At 38.8% G+C, this 13,824-nt stretch overlaps 1 protein-coding gene across 6 annotated transcripts in view; it reads left to right on the top strand.

Annotated features, from left to right (window-relative positions):
* LOC105673925 (zinc finger MIZ domain-containing protein 1-like) overlaps positions 1-13,824 on the top strand; it is a 61,301-nt gene that overhangs the window by 40,361 nt on the left and 7,116 nt on the right. For all 6 annotated transcript variants that reach the window (XM_067350350.1, XM_067350351.1, XM_067350349.1 and 3 more), the window contains exons 2-3: positions 12,680-12,975; positions 13,256-13,585. In XM_067350350.1, coding sequence (XP_067206451.1) covers positions 12,880-12,975; positions 13,256-13,585 — 426 coding nt within the window. In that variant the 5' untranslated portion in view covers positions 12,680-12,879. The remainder of the gene's footprint in view (positions 1-12,679; positions 12,976-13,255; positions 13,586-13,824) is intronic.

Here is a 13,824-nt window from a genome sequence, read left to right as displayed (position 1 = left end):
TCGTCTCGTCGATTTCTATATGCGGACGATTTTTCGAGATTTACAATTCGATTTACAATTCCAAAACTTTGGTCAGATTATTTACTTTTTATTAATTCCTTAATTATACGTATTAATTTTTTATAAAAAAATTTTTATGAAGTACGTTACAATTTTTTTTAGCAAATTTGTATTGAATCTTTAACACAATGAAGTAAAGATTTTTTTTTATACAAAAGTGAAGAGAAATTAAAAATTTCCTCTGCGTTGTACTTTTGCGATTCGTAGCGGTCGGCGATGTTGAGCGAAGTGGGAGAACGCGACAAATCTCGTCGCTCAGCGATCTCGGGTATCGCCTTTATCTCATATCAGTTCAGGATACAATTTGTGTAACAGAGCACATTGGATCGAGTGATATTTATGTAACGGTCAAAGGGGTTAAGCGTTCTGGGAAAGTTTCCAGAGCAACGATTGACCGGCGGCTTCCGTGATTTCGTCATTCGCCAATCAACGCCCTGAAACAACTTTCTCCAAATCCTGACAGGACAGACCTTCTCTCTGTACACTCCTTTATTTGCATAAATGCAGCGAGCACGTTGCTGCTTAGCGCGAACGTATAGTAGGATGCCTTTTACACGTCAAGCTGAAATTACCTCAATATTGTTAAAAGATTAATCGTTGACTTCGAACGATACATTTGATTTCTAATCTTTGAATCTGCAGGATATCTCAGAACTGTTACGTATTAGCCAAAGATTCTCTGATGAAGTTCTTAAAGAACTTTTCTCAGGACCGTATTTTTGTTCAGTGAAAGCTTGATAAATGAATATTATCGTAACTTTCTAATTTTCTATATTAAATATTAAATGTCTCTCTGATTTAAATCTCAGATTGTTTATATTACAATAAGATTCACTTTGGATTAAGTAAAAAAACATTTTATAATTTATTAATGTTTTTAAAATTAAATTAATAATTTTATTTATTTTTGGCTATTCTTATAAGTTTTCAGTTTTTTGAAAATTCTTTTATTCGACAAGTATTTTCAATATCGTATATTAAATAGTTTTTCTCGTAACGACGCACATTTGCACGTAGCAATAGTTTCAGCCTTGAAACATTCATGACAAATTTTGACATATTTGTACATATTCGCACATATTTATTTAAACACAAAAAAGAGGAAAGCCACGGATGCGGATATTACGTCACAGATGAGTCATCGATAAATTTCTGCTGTCTTCTTTCGAGATCTATAGATAAACAGCATTAAAAATTGCGTCGATATAATTACTCTGACGTAAAAAAAAAAAAAAAAAAAAAATTATATATATATATATAAAATAATAAAATATATATAAAATAATGGGTATACATTTTAAAATGAATGAATCTTTTTGAATAATAGTTTATCAATTGACGTAAAATTTTAATGCAACTATAAGTACTTATAAAATGAATTGTAGATTAATATTTCATTTTTTGACTCACAATTGATTTTATTCATGAAACAGTCTTGAAGACGTTGATGACGCCTTCCGCGTTCTCGCAAGGACACGTTTACCGGAAGTTTTCGATAAGACTTTTTGCATAATCGCGATGAAGTTTCGATTGATGAAACAAAATGCTTCTTCCTCAGTTTCAACGCAGATAAAGCACGCGAATTCTCGAAATCACGTTCTAACATTTTTTGTGACATGTCATGTAAACGCGGTAATCATGTCGTAAGCAGTAACGTGATATTTTTCGGTTTCGCGTTATGCAACCTCAATAATGAAAAAGTAAACAACACTGTGTGAAACAATATGTGCGAGATAAGATTTTCTTTCAATATTTCAATCATTGAAAAGTTGACGCGGTTCTGCGATTCAATTTATAACGTTTATTGCCTTGTCAAAGAAATAGGCTTATTAGTATGCGTTATTATAAAACACCTTGCCTCGAAAATGTAATAAATGTCACATCGCGACGTTTTAAGTTTTACGCCATCATTATGCATTCTGCCAGTCATAATTATTAGATTGATAGTATTGTTGTAGAATTGGACTGTGTTCCTTACATAATGTTGATACGATGCATTCTACGTTGTTGCATAATCTGTTTGTTCTCCTATTCCCTCTATCTCTCTTGATTATGAGCAAGCAACATTAGTCTTGTCAGAAACGAAGATATTTCAAAACATCACAATATTTTTCCCGACGTTGGTTTTCCCACGTATCCTGTGTCGTACACTAGATTATGGTTCACCAAAACGTAAATAGAGCCAGTTGTACAATAGCAATTATAAACAGGATATAATTGCAAACACAATTTATAACCGATTTTGGTAGACATTAATTATTATTATATGACATTGGTTTATGAGCTAAATATTTTAATAATTGTACAAGCTGTGTTTAATATATTAGTTAATGTTCATCATTAGCTTAATTGATTTAATTAATAGCTTTTAATTGTGCGATTTTCTCAGGACAAAATCAACTTGTTTCGGGATATTTAAATAACAATTGATCTTTCAGAAATTACGCAATAATTAAAAATATATAAACGCGATGCGATTGGCTGTACAAATATTTTTAATCAATTATCGTTTTATAATGTATCTACAAGTTATATTTCTCGCTTTTCCCCTTTTTGAAAAGGAAGGAAGTCACCGTGCGTTTTAAGTCTTGTGGTTGCGTTCCGTAAATTTTCGGCTTCTTCTATCTGTTACGAACAGATGTTATTTCCGCCTTTACACTGCACACGGCCTTATGCGTCGCACGTGTTACCGTAAAGAATTCCGAATGCGTCAAAGCAGGAAAGTTATGAGGAAAAGTATGTCTCCTACAACAATAAAGTAATAAAGTTTGAGTTTTTCTTGCAATTTCAGTCCGTGTCATTTATCATGGCAAACGTGAAAATAAACGCGCAATATTTACAAGGCATTACAAAATTTATTATATAATAATGATTGAAATAATATAGGAGCAAAAAAACTTCACGAAAAACAATTAAGACAAAAATTTCGCGAAATGAGAAGCAAAATGTCGGCGTGTGCATTTCATTAACAATTGTCGCGTAACTTTGATTAAGCATTACATACGCATTATGCCGTATTATTACGCCATTACGTAAATTGGAATATCCTTTCTGCAATAATTTCTTGTGATTCTTTGCTCAATATAAATTTTCCCAGCAAGTGATGGTAAGCGCATAAACGATTAAAGGCCATCGAGCGTACCGATACATCATTACGTATCGATCCGACAGCTGATATATACACGATCGAAACGATAAATTAATTATCCGAAGTTGCGATTCCGTCACAGATACACACCTGGCAACCCGAGAGATCCGCGTATCCACGTATGACAAATGCGCAAATAAGGCATACATACTTGCGCAAACATACACACATTCGAACGTCGGTGCGTCGGTGATGATGGAGGATGCTCACATTGAAGGCGCTCTGTCGCGCGACCTTTTCGAGCGAGCAACCGAGAAAAATCTATCCTCGCCACCTCGAAATGCCACGAGTATTTGTTGCGAATGACAGAATCTTCTCATAACGCGAGGTTCGGCGACGGAGAATTACTTGTCAATCGAGAAAAGGATACGGTTAGGCGCACATTGCGACACACTCCGAGACAATATATCGATCCTCAACTATAGACGTCGCGTTACGCAATACAAAAATTCATTGAACTTAAGCCCTATTTCTGAAATAATGATTTTCAATACTTTGCGAAGGCAGTGACCCGATAATCGGATATTTCAAAATCGCTATCTCCGTTTTTACACGACCGTTACTAAGATACTGTCGATATTTCGAGCAGAAGCCGCCGCCATCAATAGCTGCAGATATAGTTTCACAAAATACACATCTTCAGATTGCACAATTTAAAGAGTGATAGCAGTCCTTGAATATACTTTCGAAAGTTCTTTGTCATTCAAATCAAGCATTATTCTTCTATGAGAAGAAAACAATGATTTGTCAAAGTAAAGGTAAAGGTATTTAATCTTAACTTTCTAATTTTCGATTTGTAACTGCAACTGCGAAATCGTATAATATATTCTGCGGTGTAACTTGGAGTAAAAAACGACAATATTTAATTGTCAGCGATAGCGCTCGTAAATTTTTTTTATTTAGGCTTGTAAACGTAAACGCGTTTACACATTCGTACGCATATTCGATCGATGTAGGACAATAGAATAGTGTTAGCGCCAAAATCAAAGTTCCACCACTTTTCATTGTCCCGTATTCACCGGCTCGCGCGCTGGTCTCGCACCAGATGCGCCGCTAACCTGATTACGGGTGCACTTCTTCGTGTAATGCTCCGAAGGTTCTGACCTACCTAGCGGCCACACACGCATCCGTCGAAAAATTGTGACGCGACGCCGACGTTTCTTTTTTCCCGCCGGCGAGCGCGCGCTGTCGCCGGAGATGTCCGACGGACAATATTTACGATAATGATGACAGAACCTATTAGGTAACGTTCACGTGCACGTGGTAACTCGAACTGCTGGAAGTTAAACTCTCTCGTGTTATGCCTGCGCTTTACGACTTGTATCGCCATTTAAAAGCGCGCCTGCAACGCGACGATTAAAGTTGCCAAGTGACATTCGATCAGCTTCCTTGAACTAGTTGACATTAATGTTATGTTGATGTCTCGAAGGTAAACAATGTATTTTTTATTTTAGAAACGAAAGAGAAAAAAAATGTAAATTGAACTATAATAAGCAAACCTATAAGCAGCCTTTAATATTTTTTATTTAATTGCGATACATTGATAATAACAATCTAATAATGTTATTCAGTTTTTTTAAATGGTTAACATACACTTGATACAGCGGTTTATCCGCGGCATCATTTTGAGGATGATAAGTGCTATATCGAGGTCGTTTAAAGCCGTGGCCTATTAGATCCACCTCGATGCACCTACACACGCGTAACGATCTGTGTCCACATCGCATCGCGATTTTCACGCCTAGTTTGGTATTGCGACGATATACAGAGTGATCTATCGTCGTTTCTCTTTTTCGATTACAAGGTATGAGAGTATCCTGCCTCCACCTCGCATCCGCAATGACGTTTCTATATTCTTGTGTACAAGGTTTCTTTCCAGTCTTCGAGCAGCGTTGCAACCTCCATGTATTTATGTGCGTCAATTGCACTTATAAACAAGGCTCCGTTATTCAAAATTGTAATATAATTTTTAATTAATTTAAAAAATTGTTTAATTCTCTCAGGGTTTTTTTTCTTTTATTGCGGAGGGTCGTATATCGGATAACTTTGCGAAATGTCAGTTTTGACAATGGAATATTCAATTCATACCTGAATTTTCTGAATTTTGAGTTAATTTTCAATTAAGTTTCAATTATCGGTGATTATTGAAAATCTCGATCAAGTGCACCGATTCTTAGAAGTGAGAAAGTTTTGGTTGAATGCCAACTCTTCTGATAACAACACTTAAAGAGGATAACAAGGGTTATAATAGCGCGACGTGATCGGGACCTAATTAGCGGATGGGAAACGCGCTACCGCGCATCCCGAAGACGAGATGGAGCGACTCCGTGCGACGTTTCAGGTAAGCCGATGTCGGCCTACAAAAGAGACGGGCGTCCCGCAAAAATGTTTTTGTCTCGGCGATCCGCCCAAAAATAACGACACGATGCAGCTGCCGAGATCAAAGCCCTCTCCCTCCGTTGTCTGCCACCCCCCGGCCCACCCTTCACTCCCTCTATGAATCTCCATCTTTCTAATCCCACCCACACTGCGCGGACGGACGAAAAAGAAAGGGAAATAAAAAAAAAAGAAGAAGAAGGAAATCCTCCCACGATTCTCGCCGTGAGCCGACCTCGGACGCTCGCTCCTGTTTACGTGTCGCGAACACGATGTCTCAACGGTCTCCGTCCCGGCTCGTCTCGTCTGCGTCTCTGTCTCTGTCGGGGTCCTCTCGAATACCCGTTTCTCATCCTCCTTCTCGCCGTTGTCCTGATTTTAGCGAAGTGTTGCGATCGGCATCCGCCGTTCGTTTGTCCTCTCCCTCCTCCCCGTACCCGATCCATCCTCCTCTCTTTCGCGCTCAGTGACGTCTTCTAGCAAACGGTGCGAATGCCCGAGGTCTCTGCATTCTGGGGCCCCGTCATGTGAAAGTTGCTTTTGCGGCAGTGTTTTCTTTGCCACCTCATGAAACGGCTTATACATTTGCGTCGAGGGCTGTTGAGAAACATTAACGTATAAGACAGAGATATTAACAGGAATTAATTGATATTTGATTGTGGCACAATTGGTGTATAATTAGTATATTGATTTCGATTGAAATAATTCGCTCATTGTTGTATTAACAGTTAATCCATTACACTTGCATCAAATTCGACTCACTCGCCTTGCAAACAGTTTTTTTCGTCGAATATTTTATCACCAAACTTTATTTTTATTTCTAAAATAATACGGATACCTCTAAGCTCTTTTTAAGTTTACCGAATGAAGTAAACAAAAATGGTGCATCAACTGCGTGGAATAAAACCAACAGAGAATGTGCACCTGTCGAAACAAAAATAATTTTTTGCGCCAAGTTATTAATTTCCGTTGTTTTCGACGCCTCGGTCGCCACCCAATATTGCAAAGACGATGCTGTTTGCACTCGCTCACCTTAGAGCTGAGTTCATACGCGAGCGCGGCCGAGGAGAACGCGGCTATTATGTGTCGGCGGCGACGGCACGACGACCGTGAGAGGCCCGTTTTATTTATCTCGTACAAGGATTCCCCGGCGCGATATTATTCGCCTACCTCGCCGTCGACGCGTTTCGCCGATCAAAACATTCGCGTGCAACGCGATAGACTAATTCGAGATATACTCGAATATTTCTCAGCCTGGAAAATTCCAGCGTTCCCTCGATGCAATAATTATACGCTTGTAATTAATAGTAATTGATGCCGCAGGAATCTAATTACATTAGAGCATTGTGATTTATGCGTTCCCGGAATCGATCGTACGACTGACAACGCGCGATATAAAAACGTTCAAAATGACGCAGTTGGAAGCAGTTGCTTACTGAAGTAATTGATTGCCAACGTTAAGCATCGAGAATCAGCTGTCAGGAATGAAGGAAATAAAAATCGGAAAATCCGAGATCTAAATTTTCGTTTCAGTCGCGATTGACTCGTTTCGCTGCGCATCCTGACGATTCCCCGACGCGTCGTTTATCGTGTCTCTCGATTCTCATTCTCTCCGTCTATTGCAATCTGAAAATATTTTAACGCTCGTTGGCAAACACACAGCGCCCCGACACAATTACGGGGCTTCAATGTGCCCGAAATGCTTCGGCCCTTGCGCAATCCCTTTCGTATCCCGGCGATCCCCGATGCGCGCGGGCGCGCCCTTCCTCCGCGCGCGCTGTGCATCCTCTTATAAAACGCACACAAGCGCGGCGCACCGCTTCTCTTTTTCTTTCTCGCACGGCAACGGCTGTAAAGCCGGAGCCTTTTGTTACGCGCCGAGTGGGCTCTAGTTGACGAAATATTGACATCCGAGAATAGAAACCCGTTGCGGGATCTACAGAGGGGCTCACCCGCTCCTTCCCTCCCGATCCCCCCGCTGATTCTCTGTCCCTCTCTCTTTCTCTCCTACCGGTCGACCGACAGCGAGCAGTGCGGAGCAGAAAGAGAGAGAGAGAGAGCGGAGAACGGCAGGCGACGGGAAGGGAAAAGAGAAACGAAGGGAAAAGGCAGAGGCTGGGTCGGTCGTCGTAGTCGCATTCAGCATGAATTTAAAGGGGGTGGGACGTGGATGACGTCAACCTCCGAATCGCTCCCTCTCTGTACGCGCTATATCTGGACGAGTTTGTGTGAGCGTTACACGCACGAAAAACGCGTGCGCTATGCACGGTCCGCGCGCGCTGCCCGGCAGATTGGGGAGGATGAACGTTCGAACACGCTCGGATGACAAACGAAATATTATACGCTAGACATGATTGGGTGGAAATTATTTCGCAATCGGAAATGTTATACATTGATACGGCAGAATAATGAACGATGGTGCAACGCGCTGAAGTGCATTGTTTCAGAGTTTGTATAATAATTTAAGCAATACGACTGTTTGATAATGTATCATTTATTCACGATGCTTCCGATATGTCGATGATAAATAAAACCTTGATTGGCAGTTCTTGTCAATGAAGAATCGATAATAACAGTTTAATATTAGCATAGAACCTTTGGAACTATACATTTTCTGTAAATGAAAAAGAATGAATATTCCAGCTAACATCGTCGTAAATCCAGGAAGGATTAGGTTTTGATTTATGGTGCGAAATTATACTTTTTATTATTAAAAGTGCGATTACAACGCGGATACGATTAGGTATAAAGAGCGATCTTTATGTTAAAATTGAATATCGGCTCGAAGAAAAAAAAGTACGTCGAAATTATATTTTTATTTTATCCACGAGCCTATAAAATGTCGTTAGCAACATCGTCTGTGATCATCGAGTACTTTACAGTTCCCAAACATTTAAAGCGGCACGTGTTAATCGATCGATCGGCCCCCCCTCCCTCCCCCGTTTTCCCTAGGCTGTTGAACGTCCCCGATTCTCGCCCCTCGTAGATCACATGGCGCGTTCGTACGTTCGTACTACGCGTGTGTTCGTGTGCTCCCGTATTCGTTGCGCCGTATTGAACAGAACGGAGAGGCTATTAAATTTGTTTTTGTTCGAGCGTCATAATCGCGTCTCGAGGACAGCGCGTGTACGGAGAACCTTCTCCGCCGGTCTGCGATTGAAAACAAAAAAAGAAAGAGAGAGAGAGAAGCAGAGAAGTCTCCCTCAAGTTTGCAGACGAATAATGAAAAAATTACTTTGTAAAACTTTGTTGACATGTGTCTGGATACGTGTTTGTTTTGTTCGCGAATCCGCGCGATTTCATCGATTTTGTTTATCTTTGCGCGTTTTATCGCTCGTTTGCACTTGAACGCGGATGTGAAATAAATTGCCAACCTGTGAAATCAACGATAGACCGGACAGGACACCTGATCTGCGACGCTTTTAAGAGGCTGATCAAATAGATATGATTTTATCGACGAGATCGACAACATCGTTAATCCATTAGACACACTAGCGCCTGAAAAATTAAATCTACTTTTGATTTTTCTTCTTAATAAATAGTCTACTAATAATTATCAATATGATACTTTATCCTGAAACTAAGAAATAATTTGTAATAAATAATATTTCAATATATGAATATATGAATATTCGAGTCTAGACAATCAGACCACCTTATTATCTTATTATCAGGATTTTGAAAAACGTGAAGTTAGTATCTTATCGTCGACGGATTACTTTGCGAGTGTTATTGTCTGGTATAATCAATTGCACTATGTTTGTTTGAGATATGAGTCCCACGAATATAACGTTAATGTAAAATTTTTTAATATCGCGAATTTTACCTCAAAGATTTTGACTAAAGCTTAGAATCAGAGAAACTCGTCTTGCCTTAATTAATCAAAAGAATGTATTGAAATAGATTGTTCATATTCGGCAAATTGTTTTATTAAATTTAAAAGCCGCACTCCAGAGAAAGTACAGTGACGAAGCATAAGAAAACTGCTCTCAGACAACTAAAAGTGTTAGAACACTAAGTTTAAGTGAGTGGAAGTAAGTTCGTGAGCGAGATCTTGATTTAAAATCCGCCGCCTTACTTTCCAGTCTCCTTCATCATTGTTGTCACGCAAATGGAAATGAAAAACATTTAGTGCTACAAAGCACGTAAAAATAATTTTAAAAACAATATTTATATTACATAACAATATTACATTTTTTAAAACAATTTTTTAAGAATTATAAACTTAACATATTTGAAAAAAAAAAATTTTTTTTATATTTAAATACCGATAATGCGATAAAAATCGACTTAAAAAACGGTCTTCTTAGTTTCGCTATCTTTATGTTACGGTCGAGAAGACATCCGGTGATTTTGGGGCAGATACGTGCATATAAACATCGACTCGACGTAAACGGATCCACGTGAAAGCTTATGCAACGGGGAATCAGGTAACGTCAGATAAGGACGCGTTTCTGCTTTTGCGCAAAGCCAAGCATTACGGTGTCCGTGGGCACGCGCAAAACTTACCGTAAGCACGTGGTAATCCGATATCACGAAGACACGCCGCGTTACACGCGTGCTTCTTGACATACGCTAGTCTGGACTGGTAACATTAATGGTTGCCACGCAACTGTTGCATTTAAGAATCTGGTATGACGAGTGGTTTCTGTTACGACTCTGTGGTTTAAATATGAAAAATTCATTTGTCCTGGCTTCGGATGTATTGTATTTTGCGCTTTTGTTACCGTTAGCACATTTTCTTTGTTCCTTTTTTTTTCTTTTTTATAAAACAGTTGGATTTAGAACGATAACGATCACTACGAGAGAGAAAGTCGTGCAAAACTTCTGCGCAACAAGCGTTCTCGTATGACTTATGTTATTGATCCAAACCCTTCAATTGGAGGGTTCTCAGGCAGGTTTCCCTGCGCAGAATGTCCTAGAGTTTTAATATTTCCTTTTAGCTTAGTATGTATACTAGTTCTCTCTTTGCAGTATTTAATTTTATTTAAACATATATACATATATATATTATACATACAGACATATGTCTTGTTGATGTGAAAATAACAACTTTATCTTGACATTTTTAGCAGTTACAAAAATAGAACAGTAAATTCAAAGAACCCTTTAAAAATAAATTTCTGCCAAATTTGTCTAAAATCTTACAAATTTCTCGATCGCCAAAATATTTGTTACAGCTCGAAATTTTGTACTCGTCAAATTCTTATTCGTGTCTTTAGTTTTCTCATGTTTACACGACGAAATTCTTTTACGCGGCGAATGAATATCCTGTTTAGTGTAACATCCGAACCCATCGGAAATCGTGCATCGGTGGAAGACTTCGCTTCCCGAGCTCTCTCGCACGGCCGTCCTCCGTGTTTGTGGCAGCGTGTGCGGGGTAAGGCACGTATTATGAACGCGCGCGACTCGGCGCGGCGCGACGCGGCGCGGTGTGTGAATAGCGAGCACGTGCATTTCCCACAGAAAAGCAATGGGGGCTACGCGGCGTAGTGTGACCAGCTGGGAACACGGTCGGGGTTTGGCTTCACTCGCTTTGCTCGGTCGGGGTGCGCACCAGGGATGGCCATCTTTAAAGAATATCGATAATTTTATGCATTTGAATATTGTCAGCGCATTATCGGTGCCACGATGAACGAACGGTATTGAAGAAACATCGAATTTAATGTTAGATAGTTAATTATTGATCGTGGAAATTAATTAAAATATAAAGCAATTATTTAAAAAATTATTGTTTAAATAGGAAAAAGTGTTATTTTATCACTTGAAATTGATGAAATAATTTATTTAAAAACAAAACGTTTAAAAATATTTTTATATCGATTGTATTTCTAGAAACAAAAAATCTGTGTTATTTAATGTTACGATATTGTAAGAAAATTATTGATTGTATTGAAATATTGATCTCATTCCTAATGCGGGCAATATCGATACGTAATAAGCATTTTTCTTTTTAGTTTTCTTTTTGTATTCTGCAACAAATGCCAAATATAATAAGGCTCTTACTGATAAAATTATAAGAAATAAAATCGATGTCTTTTTTTATTTATTTTACTGTTGTCTTATATTTTCGAGGAATATTAAAAAATCAACGTCTGTCATTTAATTACAAAAAATGTGTTTTGTTCGAGAATCTTGAATTCTTATCGTCATGAACATATTTATTTACACGGAACGACGCCGAGCGCAAAAAATGTGACCTTCTCGAATTATTCAAGTAACGTGAATAATTCCAGCGTGTTATTACTACGTCGCAGATTATGAAATAAAGATCGGTTACGATACATCAAACACACAGGCTGTATCGATTGGCAGAAATCCATTCGTTCCTAGCGGGAATCGATTGCACGAGTATGATCTTGACTTGGCAAATGGTAACCACTTTTCTGTCGCAAATGCAAAAGTTCACACTGCCATTTAAACCGATTTAACTCTTGGCAGCATGATTGACGACGTATTATCCTTCATTGCGCATTATATCGTTGTAAACCCGATCATTTCAAATAATCTGAGACGATGTAGTAATTATTACACTTTAAGTACGCATTATTTAATACTGTACAGATTAACGTATAAAGTTTTTTATTAATACTTGATAATAAATCGATTCATGCTTTTCGTATCTCACGAAAAAAAAAAAAAAATATTTGATGATTCTGCGAATTTAAAATCCTGTAATTTATATGAATTTAATATATCATAGTAATTGAATTTAAAAATTATATTTCTACGGCGACTTTAATCCCGAAAAAATTTTCAAGTAAAAAATCCAATATTTGTTTTCAATATAAAAAATTATTAATTTCGATAACATTCTTCATTTTATTATCGTCTGTATATCGATCTTCCATCGTTAAAAGAATTGTATGTATTGCTATTAACGGTTCTGAAAGGACTCAAATATAGACTCAAATAGAATCGAAACGCCAATCGTATGCTTGCGTCACACTTTACTACTCGCAACTGATACGCCAACTCCGCAGTTTCTAACGCACAGTTATTTCTATAACGAACACCGACGCACACCGTGATTCTCCAAAAAGATAATTTTATCTCGCACAGGAGGGTTAAGATGAGTCATGCTCTCTGTTTCAGTGCGCCAATAAGCCGCGCGTTCGCATCTACCTCGTGAAGATCGTTCGTGAAGAGAGCTCTTTCTCCGAGGGTCCAGCGGTGACGCGACACTATCAACAACGGCGACGATCGGCGTCGGAGTGCAGCCGTTATCATCCGGTTATCATAACACAACGCCACCCCAAAGCGGAAGGGGTGGTTCGCCACTTCGTGTCGCGGCGATGGTAGCAGCTGCCTCCGCTACGGCCACCGCCACTGCCAGCGTGGTGGCCATGCAGGACCGCCCTATGCAGGACATCCCCGCGCAATTCAATCAGGTAAATGTTTGGCCAACACTCAAGACGTTATCGCGTGACGTGACTACGGGGAATTCTGCTTCATACGTCACAGCAATAGAGCGCTTTGTGTCACTCAGAAAAGCTAATTGTGAGCGACACGAATTGGTGGAATAAGCATCCGATTCAAATTTTTCCATTAATTTCTCCTTTTTTTATAATAAGAAAATTATTTCAGAGTTTGCGTTTCTTCAACAAAGCTATTTTTTTTTTCCCTCAAGAATTTTATGAACTTTTAAATGGGAATATTCGTTCTTACCAGATGCAGAGCCAACTACCCCACCAAACGTACAACGCAGGGTACGGCCAAAGAGGACCAATGGCAGGAATGGGGCCAGTTGGGATGAACAATTTTAACGGCATGGGCACGATGAGCCCAATGCATACTATGAATTCCATGAATTCGATGAACGGTATGAATGGCATGAACACAATGAATCCTATGACGATGGGAGGAATGAACGGGATGACCGGGATGAACGGTATGACTGCTATGAACGGAATGACACCCATGAACTCCATGAGCAACATGGGTAACATGCCCATGAACAACATGATGGGACCCAACAATATGCAAATGAACAAGATGCAGGTATTTATCTAACGACCGCTGGCGATTTGAATACAATTATTATTAGCTACAGTATCTTGAGTTTGTCGTGATTCGTTAAAAAAATAATAACTTGTGAGCTATTTTTACGATCGTATTATTTGTTGTATAAAGCATTATATTTGCCGCTAAAATTTTTTTATATTTTATCGATCTTTTGAACACACATTTAATTATTTCGATCAGTAATGTGTCTGGTTTTTTTTTATACTAACGTTTGC

This window comes from Linepithema humile, chromosome 2 (assembly GCF_040581485.1).
Source record: "Linepithema humile isolate Giens D197 chromosome 2, Lhum_UNIL_v1.0, whole genome shotgun sequence".
Taxonomy (NCBI): Eukaryota; Metazoa; Arthropoda; class Insecta; order Hymenoptera; family Formicidae; genus Linepithema; species Linepithema humile.
The sequence above is the reverse complement of the archived record's forward strand: the minus strand, read 5'-3'. Positions and strand labels throughout refer to the sequence as shown.